At 37.2% G+C, this 20,791-nt stretch overlaps 2 protein-coding genes across 3 annotated transcripts; both read left to right on the forward strand.

Annotated features, from left to right (window-relative positions):
• The first annotated feature begins 9,986 nt into the window (after positions 1-9,986).
• On the forward strand, positions 9,987-13,492 carry zgc:172079 (uncharacterized protein LOC563398 homolog). Its single transcript, XM_036597056.1, has 5 exons — positions 9,987-10,362; positions 10,801-10,866; positions 11,137-11,273; positions 12,241-12,427; positions 12,771-13,492. The coding sequence occupies exons 1-5, from the start codon at positions 10,171-10,173 to the stop codon at positions 12,774-12,776; spliced, it is 588 nt and encodes a 195-aa protein (XP_036452949.1). The 5' UTR covers positions 9,987-10,170; the 3' UTR covers positions 12,777-13,492.
• A 130-nt stretch (positions 13,493-13,622) lies between these two features.
• Positions 13,623-20,791, forward strand: LOC118826165 (lysophosphatidic acid receptor 6). 2 transcript variants are annotated; one of them, XM_036597054.1, is made up of 2 exons: positions 13,623-14,032; positions 18,087-20,791. In XM_036597054.1, the coding sequence occupies exon 2, from the start codon at positions 18,133-18,135 to the stop codon at positions 19,117-19,119; it is 987 nt and encodes a 328-aa protein (XP_036452947.1). In that variant the 5' UTR covers positions 13,623-14,032; positions 18,087-18,132; the 3' UTR covers positions 19,120-20,791. The 2 variants fall into 2 exon arrangements, with proteins under 2 accessions (XP_036452947.1, XP_036452948.1); XM_036597055.1 differs by lacking the exon at positions 13,623-14,032 and adding an exon at positions 14,761-14,869.

The following is a 20,791-nucleotide window of genomic DNA, read 5'->3' on the forward strand; positions in this document are numbered from 1 at the left end:
GGTTAGTAACTGGGCTGCCTTAAAGTTTTTATAATTGAACTTTAAATCATTTTCATTTTGAAATAATTTGAAAGTTTACAGAATATAAGACACATTCTTGCTCTTGTGATAACATTTGTTATATCATGAGATCTCAAGAAAACAATGTTCTTTGTGTCGTGATAATGATATAAATAACTTGAGATCTCAAATAACCAAATGAAGGTAATTCTGTTATCATGAAAAAAACAGATGTGAATCTCTGGCCTTCAGGCTTCTGTACAAAAGTAAGTAACCTGGTTGACTGAAAATTTTGAGTTACTTGAACTTCCATTATTAACAGAAGAATTTGTGTTACATTTGTTAACTTATTATTTGAAGTTCAATTAACTCAAATTTTTAGGCTTAACAGGCTTTTCAATTTGATTTACTCCATACATTTAAAGGAGGAAAACCCCAACACGACACTGACATTCCAGAAACACAGTGCTAGACGGCACACAGTTCATTAGGTGAAATTCAGACATGACTTAAAACTCATTGAGATCTTGTGGGCCTACACTAGGAAGTGTGTGGAGAAGTAAAATTCAAATGCTGTGGATGATCTGTGGACAGCAGTGAAAATGTGGGGGAAGCAGTTCCTTTAAATCAATTTAAAAACGTTATGAAGATATGAAAAAGCACTGTGAGGTTTTTTCAAGGCTAAAGGAGCCACAAAAATGCTGAATAAACTGTGATTCAAAGGCTGTATAGTGCTTATCAGCATTTTGTAGCTAATGTAGTCTTGAAGAAAACCTCACACTGCTGAATTTTACTTAAAAAACTGTGTGCCATCTTGCATTGTGTTGTTGGAACGTACAGACAGCACAAACACATAAACAATTGCTGAACATCAGTGCATGACAAGCATGTGAGCACTGACTGTGTATTTTGATCAGTAAGAAAAGCAGAAATGGACTCTAAAGGAAGATTAAATATAACTGTCATACTGTCTTCACATCATATGATCATATTTTCAGACTACTTGTTGTTATAATTTCTTTAGGTCTCCACAGCTCTGTTCACTGAAAGGTCTCCCTGTATTGAGGTGTCTCCATAAAAGTTATAGATACAATATAAAAAATAACGAAACGAATGCTGTACGATTTGACCTACTTTATTACATACTGGAAATGTTCACTTTTTCATTTATTTATTTATTGCATTGACACATGTCATGGGCTATGAAAAAATAGCTCATACAGAGACATTATAAAGGAGGACTTCTGCGGACTTTGCCACATATCTAGAAAAATATTCTCTTTATACACATTTACCAGTTAATTGCTCAGTTGTTTTAAGAAGAACTCAAGATAACCACATAATTCAGCACAGACAAATACTGCACGTTATCGCTGCATTTACATTGCTGGATTAAATTGCAAAAACACTCTCATTCTTCTGTAAACACGGAAATCTACCCGCCACCCGACTGACCTAAACACAAGAGGGCGCTGTTTGAACACAGTTCAATTACAGCACAGCCGAAACGCAGCAGTTTGTCCCTCACACGACTCCGTAGAAAACCAAATCGCACAGACTAGTCTATAAAACTGAGGATTTAGACCAGCTACAGTAAATCCAACCCGAACTCATATAAGCTGTGTTTTGTAGTCAGTAATGTAAACAAAGTGCTCCTTCATCAGTGTGGAGATCAGTGTAGAGCTCTGAATCTGAAACACAGCCTCGTACTGAGCGCCATCAGACTGTCTCAGTGCTCACGGAGGCTCATTGCAGTGAGACCTCTGCTCAAACTCACAGAGAAACGCCTAAAGATAACAGAAGAACGCTTTCTGGTGCTGTATTAAAGACCGATGATATATGCAAATTGCCTTTTCAAAAAAGGTTCTACATAGAACCATCTACAGCACATTCTCCATCACTCTGAAGAACCCTTTAATCATGCAAAGGGTTCTTTGAGTTTTCATTCACCATTTTCTTTACTGAAGAACCCTTAAAGAACCAACTTGTGGGTCAGAGTGTAAGAGAGGCCTTGAAGGGTTTATATCCTACATGAGATGTTAAAAGTAGTAATATTTCATTTTTACATTACTTTTTTTCTGTTAGTTAAAAGGCTGTTTTTGTTATTGTGCCTTAAAGATGGACATATGTAAATTGCATCTGTTCTGATTGGCTGCCCTGTATTGTACTTTGTTCAAAACATAGTTGAGACAGAAACAATCTGCATAACTTAAGTGTTTTATGCAAAAAAAGTGAGGAAAGTGGTTTTCCAAGATATAGGCCTTTTAATGTGGGCTTTAGTAAAGTAGATATAGGCTGTTATTACAACTCCAAAAAAAGTCGGGACGCTGTGCAAAATGTGAATAAAAACAGAATGCAATGATGTGCAAATCTGTTTAATTGAAAATAGTACAAAAACAACATATCAAGAAATTTGATTGTTTTTTTTGGTTTTTTTAATATACACCCATTTAGAATTTGATGCCAGTAACATGTTGAAAAAAAGGTTAGGATTGGGGCATGTTTACCACTGTGCTGTACCACCTCTTCTTTTAACAACCCTCTGTAAGCGTTTGGGAACTGAGGAGACACTGCTGTAGTTGTGAAAGTGAAATGTTTTCCTGTTCTTGCTTGATACAGGATTTCAGCTGCTCAACAGTTCTTTTTTCAAAAAAAGAGTCTTTTTTGTATTTTTTGTTTCATAATGCACTAAATGTTTTCAACGGGTGACAGATCTGGACTGGAGGCAGGCTAGTTTAGCACCTGATCTCTTGTACTATGGAGCCATGCTGATGTAATATGTGCAGAATGTGGTTTGGCATTGTGTTGCTGAAATAATCAAGGGCTTCCCTGAAAAAGTCATCTGGATGGCAGCACATTTTGCTCCAAAACCTGTAAATATTGTTCAGTATTAATGGTGTCCAAGTTACCCATGCCATGTGCACTAATGCACCCTCATACCATCATAGATGCTAGCTTTTGAACTGTGTGCTGATAACAAGCTGGATAGTCCCTCTCCTCTTTAGCCTGGAGGATGCAGCATCCATGATTTTTAAAGAAAATTTAAAATTTTTATTTGTTGGAATTGCTGGCACTGCATTGAAGTGGTTTGAGTCCCATCTGGAGGGGCAGTCTTATCAGTAGGGATGTTTCAAAGATCGGTATTGGGCCTGATCAAAGCATTTTCTAACTGATTGGTAATGCCTTTATTGAGCACGAACCTAGGTCTGATTCTTTGTTTTACATCAGCGGTCACACAGGTGGCGGAAACGGAGAGCACAATTTGTGGCTAAAATGTCTGCAATGTGGAAATATTTTAAAGTGGAGATTGATGCAATGCAAGCATGTTATGAGATTTAGTAACAGAACTCTGCCAATTTGATGCAGCATTAAAAATACTCAACAGAGTACAGTTAGTTTACTCAGGGAGCTCAGCTGCACTGAAGCAACCACACCAACCACACCAGAGGAAACCTCTAAAAGAAGAGAGAAATTTTTTTGAGACAGCGACATGGCCAGAAAAATTAGAGGGGGTAACTGAATTCATCGCTTTGGATGACCAGTCTATCACTGTGGGAGGAAATACAGGTTTTCACTGTCATTTGGAGCTTTTGGAACCACAGTACACCTTTCAACAACTACATTTCAATCAGGGTCCTGCTGGATATTTACAACAAAGTTTGTGACCAACAAATCTGACTGCTATTGGCTTTACCACAGACATTTGGAGTTCTGATGTTTCCCCAGTGTCATTACTTAGCCTCACGGCACACTGGATTGACTCTGCTTTTGATTTATTACGTGCAGTATTGCACACATCAGTTTCATGGGTCTCATACAGCAGAGCATATGAAACAAGCAATCGAGTAGAAGCTGAATACTTGGGAAATAGACAGGCAGTGGGTCCATGTCTTTTTGCAGGACAATGCAAGAGATATGCTTCTGCTGTTTGTACATGAGGGTCTGCTTTCTCAGCGCAGCATCACAGACACACTGGCTAACACAAGGAAGATTGTAGGGCATTTTAAGCATTCACCACAGGCCTACACACATTTGGAATCACTATCATATATTGATATGAAAATGCCAGCCGATGAGAAGCACTCTCCTAGTGGCAGTGGATAGACGCTTTAGCCAGTTTGACACTGAGCCACTCTACTGCATCGTCACTTTAGTGGATCCCAGATACAAAGACAGGCAAGTCCAGTACATGTATCATTTGAAAGCTATGATAAAGTCTATTTTGCTTTATAATGAATCAAATGTAAGTCACCAGTATCAATCATTTAAGCCAATTTCTTTTTTTCCCTTTAGCTATTTATTTTTTATGTAGATTTAGTTCTGTTAATTGTTAGATGTTTTTTTTTATTATTATTTATTTAAATACATATCATTTTTTTCTATTTGCAGATACTTCACAAATTCAGATAACCTGAGGCATGCTAAGCATGCTCTCATTCAAGAGGTGGAGAAGATGGAGGCAAGGAGGGCCGCCAGTGGCAGAGCCTATGAAAAAGGCACCACGTCAAAGCACAGTAAGCAGCAGCCTTTGCAGTGTCTTTGGTGAGATCTTAGAAGAAAAGAGAGACCTCATCAGCAGTTGTTCAGGTGCAGAGTTACCTCACAGAGCAAACCATCCCAAGGTCAGAAAATCCACTACAGTACTGGAGGGCACATACTACACAATTTTCCTAAATGGCTGCTCTGTGCTCCCTGTACAAGTGTGGGCAGTGAGAGCCTCTTTAGTGAGGTCTCAAACATCATTGGTGAGATGAGGAACTGGCTGCTAACACGGCAGAGATGCTCATTTTCTTCAAAAAGAACCTTCACTTCATTTTGAAGTGAGAGTAAGAATATAGATAACAGAATGAGAGTAAGGAAAAACTGTAGCAGCTCCAAGAAAAGCTTTAAGAACTGACATTCCTTGTTAACAAAAGAATACCATGCGATTTCATTATTTTGATATTCAGGTTTTACTGAAAACCTTTTTTTTTCATGTTCAGGTTAAGCTGCTACACCACTTTTAAGTGGAATTGAGATTTCTGTTGTTCATTGTATACTATTTTTACTATAATGCTGCACTAAGCAGTATTGTGTTTTTATTTTTTGTGACTGTGAATGTTAAGCTATTACAGCACTTTTAAGTGGACTGTGATTATATTACTCATTTTAAGTGTTATAGTTTTACTATGGCAATGCTGCACTAAGTGGAATTTATATGAGCTTTTTATGAAGACAACCTTTAGTTTGTTTACTTTATTTTGTAAAAATTAAAATCAATTATTAATGAATAGCTTGGATGCAAGCATTTTTTTCTTAATGCACTGGTTTGGTTGTCAGGCATATACATTGGATTGAGTTTAATAACTGTAATGTACTTGAAGTGTATAACAGTATTATCTAGGAAAATACAAGTATCGGATCGAGACTCTATTTTGGAAGATACTCAGTGTTAAATTACTCTGGGACAAAAAAAAAACTTGATCAGGACATCCCCACTTATCAGGTAACATGGAGAGTGTCCACATCTGCTCCATGCAGGCTCTTCACCAGTGTCCCACAAGGCTTGGTGCTGGGTCCTCTTGTCTTTTCACTGTACACTTATCTGCTTGGTGATGTAATATCCTTTCATGACTTCTCCTCTCACTGCTATGCTTATGACACCCAACTAATGCTTTCCTTCCCACCTACTAATACTCAGGTTTTCTAGCCATATCACAGCATCTCTGGCTGACATCTCTTTACAGATGACAGCTCGCTTCCTGAAGCTCAATCCTAGCAAGACCGATGCTATTCATGTGATTCATGTATTCATGTGAATGCTATAAATGTGATCATTCCTGGACCTGGACCTCCATTCAAAGTGTTCAGAGTAGTCCTGACCAGAGACCTATCCAGACCTCTGAACTATGTCTGGAACACCGATAGTGGACATTATGTGGTCATACAGCATCACAGTATTTATGGAAACCTTTGCTGGATGATGGTACAGATGGAATGGTTTTCTGTTTGTACTGCACAGGTGGAAAGTGGTTCAGTGGAAAAACAATGTTAGACAACAAAGGGCCTTGTCATTATTCAAGATAGTGTTTGCACATTTACTGCTTTTTGGGCATATTTAGCATTACACTACTCCAGATGTGACCAATGGTTCAGATTAAAGAAAAATGATATAAATAGACTACAGGGAAAACAACTGAACTGATCTGTGATAGTTTTAAAGTTGAATGACCTTGAGAAAAGAGTGGCTGTGAGAGAAGTATGAAAGCTCAGCTGTCCCAGATTAGCCTGGTTATATATCTACCAACTTCCCGTAATAATTTATTAGTGATCATTGTGCGTGGGTGCAGTGTTATGCTGCTATATGCGGTTTCGCTCTCTCAGATCTCACTGATGAGCATGATAAGGTAAAAATAGTAATGCAATAAAAGATTTGCAGTGACGTCTAAAGATGACATCTAAAGTGACGTCAAAAGATTTTGTGATCTGTTATCCAGTCATTCAGTCATTTAACCACTCAGTAATTATTTTTTTTGATTTTTAAAATTTCTTTATTCATTTGACCTGTTTTTAAATAGATTTTTGCTTTTGTTTGATGCAGTACCAGTTTATTAGCCCACCTAATGTAATTTGATCATAGCCAGTTTCCCAGTGTGTTACACTCATGACTAAAACTTAGTGAAACATTTGTAACAATTGACTGTAGAAAATAATCTGTGTCCTTACTGAAATATATTGTACTTCTCCCTGAGTTTTCAAATGATCGTGCCGTGGCAAAGATAGCAGCACTGAACCTACTATATTTCTATAACTGAATGTTTATTAAGATAACAAAGAGATTTACACACTTCGAAGAATCTTGGATAATGTTTCAAGATATTTGTTGTGTCTGAGGTTTATGCTAATGAACTTTCTTCTTCTCAGTTGGGCAGTTTGTAAACTGAGACTGTGACGGTCAGGGCAAAACATTAATAAAGTCCAGAATAAAATGCTTATAAATGAGGAGGCAGTATGACCCTACCCTCCGCAAGAGAACAGGACCAGCAGCAGGATCAGTTTTGTTCTAAAGACTTGCTTCCCAACTTTTTAAATCTACAAAGTTTTACTAAACGCATGTTCACAGGGTGTGGTTGATCTGTAAAAGCACATTATCTAAATTTTATCAAAGCTTGTTTATGAACATGTGGCTTGGAATGAGCAATGAAATTACACTGTCAGTTCCTTTCAGTTACATAAGAACATTAAAAGGAAACGGTTTTGGTGTGGCAATTAATTCAGAGAGGAAGTTAGTCTGCCAAAACTCCTACTGCCTAGGTTCAGTTAAAGTGATATTAAAACAGCTTCTGCAACCACACACCAAATCCAAGCCAATATACGCTGCTGACCTCAGATTAGTTAATGTCTGAGGTCCACTTCACTTCATCTTATGTATATATTTATGTACCAACAACATAATTCATTTTTTCAAGATAATTTTCCAACATCTCTTTATCCCTTAGAATTACCCAGGCTGTTTTTGTTACTGTGCGTTTAACACACACACACACACACACACACACACACACACACACACACATATATATATATATATATATATATATATATATAATCTCTGTTGTGATTGGCTCTCTGTTGTGATTGGTTACCCTGTATTGTGCCTTATTCAAAAAGCAGTCCATGCTGAAACACTCCTTAAAACGTCAAGATAAATGGGTGGAGCCAAACTGCAGTAAGCTAAACAGGCAGATGTATGTAAATGTGTTGTGTTTTTGTGACATCATAGAAAGAGTGAATTCAAAACAGGTTGTTTTCACAGCATAAATATGTATGACTTGTATAATATGTGACTTTTTATGCTTTGTGCTGTCAAATAGAATAGATATCTTTAGACACTTAGCATTAATTGTTCTTAGAAATAGTACAGATACTCAAACTGATCTCTTAAGACTCTTAGCATTAATTATTTTCTCTTCTGATGAGAAAACATTAACAAAGGTCTTGATTTGATTGTACCTATCATTTCATTAAATGTACTATGTATTATAAAAAGTGCTGATTAACACTTTATGATTGCGCACTGAATAAATTGTAAAAATTTCCAGTGACGCTTTATGGGCTCTTTGATTACAGCGTATTTAGCAGTTATCTGCACATCAATAAGATCCAGAGTCCACCTTTTTCCAAGGACACAGACATTAATATGCACATGAACACAGAGTCAATAAAGTGCACTTTAGTGTCCAAAGTGATAGGCTGCCTGCAGGCTGCCCACATCCAGAGTCAGAATTTATGGACACAGAGACAGAACACACAGATAACATGGGGGTGCATGTTTAAGACCACCATTCACCATTTACATTATTATCTTTCTCAACATGTGTGTGCAATCAAACCATTAAGATAGAAAAAAGTTATTCAGAGTGATCTGATGTGAAACCACAACTAGAAAAACTTACTGAGTCAGAATTGTTCACAGTGGTGGTGATAGGAACCAGACGTCTCAAGTGTTTAATGCCTCTAAAACCCCCCTCAGAGTTAGCTATTAAAAGAAATGGTTACAAATGCATTGCCTGATGCCTGGGACATTGTTTTAAGATAGTTTTAAAATACGATTCTGTCCTAAAATTGATTGTTTATCATTATTAAGGGAGAGTGGCGCAAAATGTAACAGACCTTTTATGTTGTTAAAGCTGCACTATGTAAGTTTTGGGGATTTGGAGACTTCCCTGGTGGAAAGGTGTAATTGTGCACAACATGTGGCAGAACATTTTGTAAATTTAGTTGTGCTTTGGACCCCAACAACTGTAAACAGGTTTTTGGTAAACATGCTTTTGGTCATCTTCTGGTATTCCCAAGCAACCTTATCTGCAAATTTAATACTAATTAAAAAGATATTTCCTTAGATTCACTATGAAAGACTGTGTTTTCATCATGTATAACATTCAGTTACTGAGACATGTCACAATATTATTTGTTATCTTGAACTTGTTAGTGGCTGTAATACAGCACCATTTTGAAGCAAATAAACAACTAAACATTAAGCGAGGGCCAGACTAAAGTACAGACTGGTGGAGTTTTAACACGGCCTCCCAAAGTAACCAAAGAAAGAACTTAATTTCCCTGCATATATATTCAAAACTTTTTTCCACAGATTCTATAAAAATTATGTTCTTTTCATGTCAATATTTAATGTTATACTTGCTCTTCTACTTTGTGGTCAAAAATAAATTTCCGTATTTGACACAGCCTCTTTTTACTAATCTTATTTATTTTGATGAATATGTTTTTATGTATTTAGGTTGGAAGGCTTGTCTGGTTCAAACAACAATTAGCCTCTCAGTCTATTACAATTAACCCTGCCTATGGTGTAAGCAGTAACATTCACACTCCACTTTTGACTGAATTGTTCAGAAATGATAACTTCTTGAAACCTACAGAGATGCATAGGTTGTTTCTTTAAAAGATGGATCTTGCTCAAATATTTAAAAAGAAAAGGTAATATTAAAAAAAAAGTATTTTAAAAAAATAATTGTGTCTCTCCCTCTTCTATTATTATTATTATTATTATTATTATTAATAATAATAATAATAATAATAACAACAACAGCAACAATACAATTTCAATTTGAACTCCAGTGACAATAAAAACATTGTCTGGATGTGAGTGGAATAATTATGATTGTCAGATAATTTAGTTATATTAATTGTCAGATGTTAATTATTTAACTTTTTTTTGCAGTAATCTTTTACACTCTCACCTCAATCTCTTCAACTTTGCCTTTCTATTGTTTCATCTGAGAACATCTCCTTCCTTATCTGGATTGCCTACTCACTCATGGCTTTCGATAAACTTATAACATTTACAATATATTGGCCAGTCTCATTTATAACAGCTCATATATGATAAGGATGTACCTCTCTCATGCACATGGAAAGTGATTGGTGGATGTGTTTGCGTTATCACCTCATCACCCCCACCACCGTCTATGAACTCCTGGATCAACAGTATTTATGCTCACTGGTCTCGTTCAACACTCTGTTAAATCTGGAAAGCAAGAGGGAACTGGATCTGCAACCAAGTTCAGTTTTGACACACAATTTTTCGAGTTTCGGACTTTCTCCTTCTCAATACATTTTTAAACCTTAATTTTTGCATTTTTTGTGGGGTGCTAATCTGTCCTTTGTGCAACGATGTGTACCGGAAAGTGCTCCAAGTTTATCGGCATTACACTCTATCCTCTGGCTGTTGTGTCCATCCTTTGTAACGTACTGCTGTTCTTCCCTGACTGGATGGTAAAGTATGCACAGGACGACTCAGAAGAGACCCCACGTCTTACAAATGAAGTCAAATACATGGGAGGTGTCCTTGGAGGTGGCATTTTGGTGAGTTCCAATCAAACATGACCCACTTTTACAGATTCTATTACTTTCTTACTGCCTGTGGAGCATTTTTTGGATGGTCCACTGTAGATCTACTTCATAGATTTGTACCTTGTCATAAACTTACATTCAACTAAACCCTATTAACATCATCTTAAATTTCCCCAACTGTATATCTAACACTTGCTGCAATTTTAACCTTAACTTTAGCTCTGAATATAATCCTAAAACCAACCATAACCCTTAAACTAACCCTGGTCTTAATCCTAACCCCAAACCTAGCAGGCCTAATTCATTTTTCAGAATATGTCATACTCTAAGCCACTTCCAGGCCTGCATTTGATTAAACCTGTACATGAAATGGTTTCCAGTCCTGGCACAATTTGCTGTTTATCCTGGCTCAAGGTATAGCAGTGAATTTTTCTTTTTTTTGGTCTGCAGGTGCTGATCCCAGCCATTCACATCCACCTGACAGGGAAACAGGGCTGCTGTGCCAACCGATGTGGAGTGAGTTTTATGTTACATGCTTTTCATTTTACTTCATTTACCCTAACCCTGGCCCATATTTCACATGAACATCACTCTATACTCTATATATTTGAATGTACTTTCACATGGAAGTCTGGGAATGTTATTTTAGGTTTGACTTAAAACACCCTTCAGAAGTTCCGTAATCACATCAAAAATATCTGCTATAACAAATTATGTAACAGTCTTTGCTGGGGTATCTTTCAGCATCACTGTCACTGACAGCATATTTTGCACTTTGCCCTTTAGATGTTCTTATCTATTGGCTTCGCTGCAATTGGTGTGGCTGGAGCTTTGTACAGCCTGGGTGTGGCTGCAGCAGGATTGGCTAATGGACCCGTCTGCAGTAATGCCTCAGGCATCTGGGGAAGACCATTCTATGACAAGTATGAGAGATAACACTGTTCTGTTCTCAAGCTGATATGGTACATTTTGAAAAACAAAGCTGCCAGAATTGGTTCTTTTGAGCAATGCCATATACCAGGGGTGCCTAAACTTTTTGTCTTTGGCAGCCAAAGGGCAATGTTTATATGTAGGAGGCTCATGCACACTATATGGCCAAAAATATGTGGATTCCCCCTCTTAAATATTGAGTTCAGGTGTTTTGGCCACACTCATTACTTACAGGTGTATAAAATCAAGCACATAATCATGCGGTCTTTAAACGTAGCATAACGTAGTGGTATAGGATGCCACCTTTGCAACAAGTCAGTTTGTGGAATTTCTGCGCTGCTGGAACTGCCCCAGTCAACTTCAAGTGATATTATTGTCAAATGTAGCAACAACAGCTCAGGCACAAAGCAGCAGACCATGCGAATTCACAGAGTGGGGCCACAAAGTGCTGAAGGGTGTGGCGTGTAAAATTGGCCTATCCTCTGCTGCATCACTCACTACAGAGTTCCAAACTGCCCCTCAAAGCAACATCGGCATAAGACCTGTGCATCAGCAGCTTTATTAAATGAGTTTTCATGGCTGAGCAGCTGCACACAAGCCTAACAACCACACACAATGCCAAGTGACATGGTGGTCACATGTCCACATACTTTTGGCCATATAGTGTCTGTAGTATGCTGAGAGCCAAAAAGACAAAACAATATACAAACACATTTTTTTTTAAATGTATAACATTACATCACATTTTGTTTCAAAATGAAGAATCAAACAAAATATATCTAGTATAAATTATCTTTGGGTGAGGGGGTAGGGTTAGGATAACTTACTGGTGGGCCAACTCAAACATCCTCATGGGCCAACTTTTGGCAACCTTGCCATAAACAAAAAGATTCTCATTCCACAGGACCCTCTCTGGCACCTTTCTTATTAAGTGCATACCAACTCTTTCTTTCTCTACAGTAATGGCAGCTACCTGCAAAATCCTGACATCTGGAATACCTGCAAGGAGCCCAAGGATGTGGTTCAGTTTAACATTGGCCTTTTCAGCACTCTGCTGGTGGCTTCCTGTTTGGAAGTGATACTGTGCGGCTTCCAGGCGGTCAATGGCCTCTTTGGTTGCCTCTGTGGTACTTGCAACAGCAAATCGGTGAGACACCATACAGCTTAGTATGATTTCAAGAAATATGCCCGTAAATGCACCGGTTACTGCAGGCTTCAGCAGCCGACTTCAACAACTAATTTAGTCTGTCCGTTGCTATTCAGAATGAAGTGATAGCCTTTCATCTTAAATAACTACTTCTGGTTTTCAGATACTGATGGTTGTTTGACCACAACCGGTGTCTCTCAAATACAATCACAGCAAGTGTCACTGAAAACCGCAATCAGCTATTTGTTTATTGAAAGTAGAGGGCTGTCAATATGTTGGTGCATTCTTCATAAAATCTTCTGTCCATGAAGTCTATCAGTCTTACAATTTTGATTATCCACAGGTGTAAAATGTTTTCAGAGGAGGGACAGCCTGATCATAAAGACATCATCAACAATCCACCCCGACGGCAACCTCAGTGCCTCGAGAAATATCAGCAGCCTATTCGGCTACATTACTGGCTGGGCAATATAATAAAAATCACAATACTTCAGTTCCAAAGAAATTTCACGGTATTCATCATTTCTGACTTCTGATAAGTTGGAACAGATGGTTAAAAGGACGAGTGTTGGCATATTTACTATATTTACTATGTAATATTTACTATATAATACTATATATTGACTATAAAACCATTTTATTTCATTTTTATGATTTTTATTCAATGTTTAGCACACTGCACTAAATCCAGTGTGACTAATTCTGCTCCTACTGTAACAAAACAGGCAGTTCTTTAGTGTTTTAGAAGTACTGACGATATTCACAATAGAAAAGCATGTTGTGAAATAATTTATCATAATAATAATAAATACCATCTTATTGCCTAGCCCTAGCTGCAACACATGCTGACACAATGCTAATATCATAGCTCTAGTGTGAACAACTGTGTTTTTAAAATAAGGAAACTTCTTCATTTGAAGGACATTGTACTGCAAAGAATTTGTATGTTTTATGGAAAACAGTCAAAATAATAGTTTTTGACTATGTATTATTTAGACCGCCAATAGACTGTGAATTTGCTACATTTATTGGTTGCATTTTGTAAGTAAAACCTTTTTAGTCATATATTTTGGACTGCTTGTGTACTAATTTTGAGTTCAATGTGTGCTTGCCATGTCTTGTAAAGAGAAATGAAATCTTGTTCATTAAATGTGGCTTCACACTGTATGTGAACCGTGCAGATGTCACACCCACAAGTTTCACATTTACTTGTCATTTGTGGTGTCTGGGTCCTCAAAATCTTTGGTAGGTACATTCCAGCTGATTTGAATTCTAATGCCCCATTTTCATTTCCAGTCACGAAAATAGGGTGCCATGGGTATGCTTCTCTTTCAGTGAGAATTTGTGTGGATTGGAACAGAGGCCGTGTTCTCGCATCTAGGAGATAGCGGTAGCTTTTTATTTTTTCAGGAAGCTTTGTGAAAAGTCACAGTGAACGAAAACGGAAAAAAAAAAAAAGTAGGGTACTATGCGATTCTGAGATGTATTTCCTGAGTGTACACAGCCTCCAACATGCAAAGAGAAATGACGAAGTAAAGCAAGCAGCATAGAGACGGCTCAACGCTTCTGTGGAGTTAAGAACTAATTCTACAAAATATTCTCTGGGTAAGTGTGAAGATCTAGCGGTTTGTTCAGGGCTGTGAATCATCTCAGCCACTTAGCAACTGATAAGAAAGAGCAACTTTACGCTTCATATCTAGTTAAGTCTTTTAATTAGATCTTACATCTAGTCAAGTCTTTTATTTTACATTCACTATGTGAGAACTATTGAAAGGGATATACTGTAATTAAATGTAAATCAAATAGGATTTGAAGATGTTGGATGTTGGATGTTAACATTAAAACAGGTGATGCTGATACATGAAATACAGAAAGTGTATTACAGATTGCTTCTTCAATTGTTAAAAGGAGAAAAAAAGAGAAGCTGCAGTTTAATGCAGACAGGATAACATAATTCTAAAAACTATAAAGCTGCTCTAAAATGCATTGATAAATCTATATGATAAAATGCTCTGCTGAAATTTTGTTACAGTAATTGTCATCTAAAAAAACTTATTTAGTTCAAATAGTGTGCTCAGAGTATGGAGTAGAAATGAAGTAACTGTCTCAGACACAAGAGGAAATGCTTAAGGAAGTGGCCACCCAAAATGTGCTTTTCTGAGTGCTGAAACTTAGGCCTCCGCATGAATTCAAGGACATATTCTGAAGTCGCGCTTTCACAGCAGCCTTTTGTCACAGTAGTACTAAACCAGATTAGGTGGTACAATGATCAGTACAGTTCTACCAGCAGCAAGACAAAATGACAGACATCAGCAGTATTGCTGAGAGATATCTAGCAGTGAAGATGTGGGTGGCTCTGTGGGTGACCAGTGAGAAAATGAATGTAACGGACAAGTTCTGATGTGAAATACTGCCTGGTGCTGAGTGGGCCGAGAACGTGAGGTTAGGCTTTTACACTGCACTGTAAAACATTACAATTGCCGTAAGTTTTTTTTTTTTTTTAGTTTACGTATTGGGTAAAATTACTAATACAAATCTAAAAACACATACTATGTCTTGTCTAATCCTGACTCACTAAGGTAAATGTAGTTAAGATCAGTTCATTTGGATCAGTCCTACAGTTATGTTGGATGAGACTGCAGAGGTGCTCAAGAAGCTTCCCAGCATTCTTAGCAGTTTTGTTGGTTTCTGTTAACCTATATTTTTCTACTTTGTAGATATAATTCTCTTTGCAAACTGTTATTTTTGTGTCATAGCATAATCTCACAGTTGAGTTTGGAGGCATTCTATTAAATATAATGGAGTAGTTTTACCGATGTGTATACTTTACATAAAGAAGATTATTAGATTCAAGTTAACCTAAATAATTCAAGAGTTTGTGAAAATAGAGTACTCTCAGCTCAGTGAAAACTATTTAGAGTTACTGGGCTGACTGAGTTAACCATACTTGCTGCAGAAGTGTGGATCACTGAAAATTAGAAAGTAACTAACTCATATATAAAGTTATTTAAGATTAAACTTGTTAAGTAATTTTGCTTCTTTTTTTTTCAAGGCAATAAAGTTACATGATTTTTAAGTGAACTAATTTAAGTTTACAGTGTGCATACATACATGACAGCAGAAGTGGCTGAGGGTAAAAATAGGAAAAGGTCTAAATTTAATCTAATATAAAATTGACTTACAATTTATTTTCACTATTGAAGCAAATACCCAACAACTTTCTAAGAAAGGGCAAATATTATGTTGGATTAGTCAAACAGTAGTTACTCGAAATAACTTTCACCATAAGTAGCCTTGACTTACAACTTATGGACGACTCGGTGATCTGGATGACAAGGTTCACTGGAAATATGTTGTAGACAACATTGTACAAATCATAACACTAACAAAGCCTGAGAACCTATTATTTTCATATGAGGTTTAGGTTGGACCTGTTACAATATTTTCAATACATTGTTTGTATCACAGGTTCAATAAAATTTATATCCTAACCAAGCAGGAATTAATTTGTGTATATAAACAGAAGGTAAGCCACGTCATAATTGTGTTTCAAGTTAAATCTGCTATGCAATTTTATTTAATGTTGAAATGGTTAAACTGCATTTCTCTATTTTAAAGGTTTTCTTGTTTAAATCTAAACATGACTTTTATATTTTTATTAGAGTCATTCATTAATTATGACTTGAACCTACTGATATGAGAGTTTTGTTGTTTCATTCTATTTCAAGAAGGACGCCTTTCAGTGCCTTTATAACTGATGGTAGCTTGTACTGATAGCAGTACTGATGGTAGCTTGTTTGTAGTTTTACATGATACTGCTCAAATACATACATACATACATACATACATCATCTAAACCACTTATCCTTCTGGGTCGCGGTGGGGTGCTGGAGCCTATCCCAGCTGTCATTGGGCGGAAGGCAGCATACACCCTGGACAGGTCTGCTCAAATATTGATTTTTAAAAAAAAATAAAAGTAACAGCATGAAGTTTTCTGTGAACAGTTACAAAAAAGTAGACAAAAGTATACAGTATATACATTTATACAAAGTGGTATATACAGGACTGTACCAAATGTTTAGGCACCTGAGAAATTTAGATTTAAAAAGCTACTTACCTGGCACTACACACTACGTTTTGCTTTTTAAAAATAAGACATGTAAACTTTTTACTGCATTAATGTTTGCATTTATTCCAATGTTACGCAGTGTTTTTACAACCAAAACATGCTTACTGCCCAGATAACTAATATTAAACAAGTTACTTAGGTGCTTTTGACTTTTGCACAGTTCTGTATACAAAAGTAGAACATATAAAAGCAGGCTGGAAGAGTGCTGATATTCTAAGCCATATTTAAATAGTCATGACTGTTAAGTAGCCAAAACCTTACTATTTACTGCCTTCTACATTTTCAGAAGACGTGTAGTTTCATATAGGATAGAGACACAACATCCGAAAAAGCAAAACCTGAAGTATAAAGTAATGCGCAGTACAAGGGTTGCACAATCTGAATTGCTAATGTGAAACAATTAGCATCTGCTTGATTTATTATTTTGATTTTGGCCAATCTGTTTTGCAATTTCATGATGTAAATAATGTGAGCCAAGTGCACTTGTGCTGTATTTAAATGCTGCTCCTACACGTATACCAAAATGTAGCATGATTATACATGAATCATCATGCTACATAGCCAGTTTCCTCTTACTTTTGATGTGGCACTTTATTTGGTTTCATGTGTCTTAAAATAGGCAACTTTTTTTTTTTGTTTATGATTTTAACGTGCCAAGTAAAGAGCAAATGGTGTTGTTTATGTCGCAAATTTAACTAAGGAAAGAACTGGCACTGGCGTGTTTCATGTGTTCACTGAACCCACAAAGACTGAGCTCCAGGTACTTTGTTAAACAGAAGACTGGGTAATATATACTGGGTAATTTGGCTGTAAACAAACTACAATCAGAATCGGCCATGAAAATTTATGAATTCTTACCCTCTTAAGAAAGGCTTTGATGTCCTATTTGATATTACACATCCTACATCCAGAAAATGTCACAGTTCAAAAAGTCTTTTAAAATCACGCACTGTACTGTGCAAAAATCAGAGACATTTCTGAATAGATTAAATATAAGATAAGCCACTTGCGTAAGGAAGGGAGAGTCAAAGGAAAATAGGTTTTCCAAAAGTCCATAAAATAATTAAAAAGATATAAAGAAAATGGGACTCCTAACAACAGACCTCAATATAACTGAATGTGTTTGGGATTACTTGGATCATGAGAAGCAAAAAATGTAACCAACTTTGTAGACTGAACTTTGGAGGTGTGAAAAGAACAAGTAAACATTATGTAGAAAGAGCATCAGTTGATGTTGCTTGTCTTCAAAATAACACGCAAGCCATTGCCGCCTACTACTTATGCGAACCCTAGTAACACACGTGTCAGTTGACATTTCTGGAAAAAATAAGTGGTGAGGGGTTTTTTCTGTGGAACGCCTTTCTCTTTCAAAGACATTTAGAAGGACATCGCTTTCTTGTGCAGGAAATTTCAAGTCTATTTTTAGCACTGGTGACTACACATAATTGCTTGAAATCATGCATTTGCTTGTCTTACAGTAGGAGCCATGCTAACATCCTGTGGTAACATCTTTTTTGTGTTTCTTTTCAGCCTATTGAAAGCTAAACTGAGCTCAAACTCCATCCAAAGAAGAACAATGTTGAACTCCTCCAGCCTGGAGCACATAGCTGAACTGTGTAAGAATCAAACAGAGGGACATGAAACGTTCTTTTTTGCCGTGGTGTATGCTCTCGTCTTCGTCGCTGGGCTCATCCTCAACTTTATGGCGCTTTTAGTTTTCTTCTTCCAAACCAAGTCACGCTCACACACCATTGTCTACATGACCAATCTTGCTTTAGCAGACCTTCTTCTAGTTTGCACTCTGCCATTAAGGATCTATCATTATTTCCACAAGCTACCACAGAAGACCTGTGAAATTGCTGGGCTTATATTGTTAGTCAACATGTACGGAAGCATCTTCCTGCTCACTTGTGTTTGCCTTGACCGTTGCTTGGCCGTCTGCTTCCCTATGTCTTCCCGAGTGCGTGAAGGCCGCAAAAAGGCACCACTAGTGTGCGTAGGGATTTGGATGCTAACCATAGGAGCTAGCCTGCCCATGTACCTGGATGGAGGGAAAAATAAAATAAACAAGACAGGACAAGAGCATTGTTTCAGAAGCTTTCCACATTTTGCCACACAAACATCCGCCATGACCTCTTCCATAGCCATAGGATTTGGGATCCCACTGGTTATCATGGTTCTCTGTTCCTGGGGACTTGTTCGGGCCATCAAGAAAAGCACTGCTGCACAGACAGATGGCTTAGTCAACAGCCGCAAGATCCAGAAGATGATTAGCACCAACCTGGCCATCTTTCTGTTCTGCTTTCTGCCATATCATCTCATGTTGGCTGTGCTATACTCCTACAGTAGGCATACAAAAAGCATGCCATGCTCAGCGATATCTGCCTACCAATACAGTCTGATGATAGCCTGCCTGAATGCTGCTCTGGACCCACTGGCTTACTACTTCACCACAGAGACGTTCCGCAAAAACGTCGACATTGATATTGTTTGGAGGATGTGGCCCATGAACAGTCACAGCTCAGATGGAGCCACCCGTTCCAGAGCGCCTCTCAATACCTGAAGGCTCCAATTTTGCTTGTTGCCTAGTGGGTGTCAAAATTACTGTCCACAAACAGTTACGTAATAATCATGAACTTGAGAAATGCTTTGTCAGGGTCCTGTTTTCACAACAGAAAAAAGTTCCACTAACTCAAAACTGTCAGTTGATATGATTAAAGGGTTCTCTGCATGGTGAAATGGTTCTTCAGATTGATGGAGAAAGTGCTATAGATGGTTCTATACAGAACCTTTATAAAAAGGGACTTTCTGTTGTTACAAACTTGACAACGAAATAACAATATATAGCATGTTGTTGGTGCTATATAAAGCTTTTCTAAAAGGTTGTGTATAGAACCGTTTATAGCACATTCTCCATCTATCTGAAGAATTCCACCAGAATATTTCACCATGCAAAGAACCGTTTAATCATGAGAAGGGTTTTTCTATACAGAACCATTTTCTTTACTAAAGAGCACTTAAAGAACCATAAAGAGTGTACGTGAAACAGTCACCTTAAATTTTAGGCCCTCAACATTTTGGAATTCTGCCATCAGCCAAACAATGTGGCATAATGTTATACACTGATATATGGAGAAATAAAGCAGATGTTGCAAAGATCATTCACAAAAACATGTAACTACACAGTGCCACAGTACACATTTTGTTGTTTCTGTTTTAGGAGTAGTGTGCAAAATGTACATCCAGTACTATGATCAGTTTCACAATACAGCATGATTTCCGCTGGCATTGCGTGCACATTTTATCTTGACTCAGTGGAGGATGATTCATAAGGAAAGTTCAGTTAAAGCTATCAAACAATGATTAGTGACCACTTTAGCATGCTACACAAAATCTGCGTCACTGATGCAATGATACATCATAACCACATCCAGCAATATGGTAGAGAAACGGGAAGAGAATCTATAATACTGAGTTGTATGTGACCTTTGTCTTTTTAACTTTTCCAAAGCAACTTCATGCCATTAATGACTGTATAGAGTCTGCACGGCATAAAGACAAAATAAAATGACAAGATGTTTCTAAACATCACAGCAGCATTATCTACTCTAAAGTGATTTTTGAGTTGAGGTGCATTCAAAGATACTATGCATTAGTTTGGATATTACTGAGGGTAATGAGGAACTAGTCCATTTATGTCAACAAGAACATCTTTCCTGTGGCCTCCTCACTGACAAAAATAGATGCACATGGCCAGCAAAGAAATAGCACATTCAGAATTGCCTTACTTTGGTCACCTGCAAGAGGAACAGATGCAGATTGGCTGGTGGTTTCTCAGAAGAGGAACCAGTTCACCAAGCTTGCTCACGTTTATGTGGTTTATGTAGAAAGTAAACACACATGGAGGATGTGAAATGTTTGTTTTCATTGTAGTCTGAAGTCATTATTATTACATTTATTATAGTGTACAGTGTTATATATTTGCTTTCTCTTAATGCACTGTTCACCTCTTTCCTCAGCCATGTTACAAATGGTGTTGACTTCACAACTCAATACCAATTTGTGTAGCAAAAATTTCAAACTTTTTATTATTATTATTTTTGGTGTTCATGTGGTGTTTCCTAGTGGAAAACTTGTTTTGCTGGTAAAAGCAAGACCACTTGAAAGCAGCATGATTTTATATAAAAAGTAGAGTTAATGTGGATAAAATAATAACCTCTTCTTTGTTATCTTGA

The sequence above is a fragment of the Colossoma macropomum genome, unplaced genomic scaffold (genome assembly GCF_904425465.1).
Source record: "Colossoma macropomum unplaced genomic scaffold, Colossoma_macropomum, whole genome shotgun sequence".
NCBI classification, from domain to species: domain Eukaryota; kingdom Metazoa; phylum Chordata; class Actinopteri; order Characiformes; family Serrasalmidae; genus Colossoma; species Colossoma macropomum.

Excerpts from the sequence above, each read along its gene's own strand:
- zgc:172079 (XM_036597056.1), top strand. The coding sequence starts at position 10,171 with ATGTGTACCGGAAAGTGCTCCAAGTTTATCGGCATTACACTCTATCCT. Across the intron at positions 10,867-11,136 it reads GCTGTGCCAACCGATGTGGA|ATGTTCTTATCTATTGGCTT; the intron begins GTGAGTTTTATG and ends TTTGCCCTTTAG. Across the intron at positions 11,274-12,240 it reads GGAAGACCATTCTATGACAA|TAATGGCAGCTACCTGCAAA; the intron begins GTATGAGAGATA and ends CTTTCTCTACAG.
- LOC118826165 (XM_036597054.1), top strand. The coding sequence starts at position 18,133 with ATGTTGAACTCCTCCAGCCTGGAGCACATAGCTGAACTGTGTAAGAAT.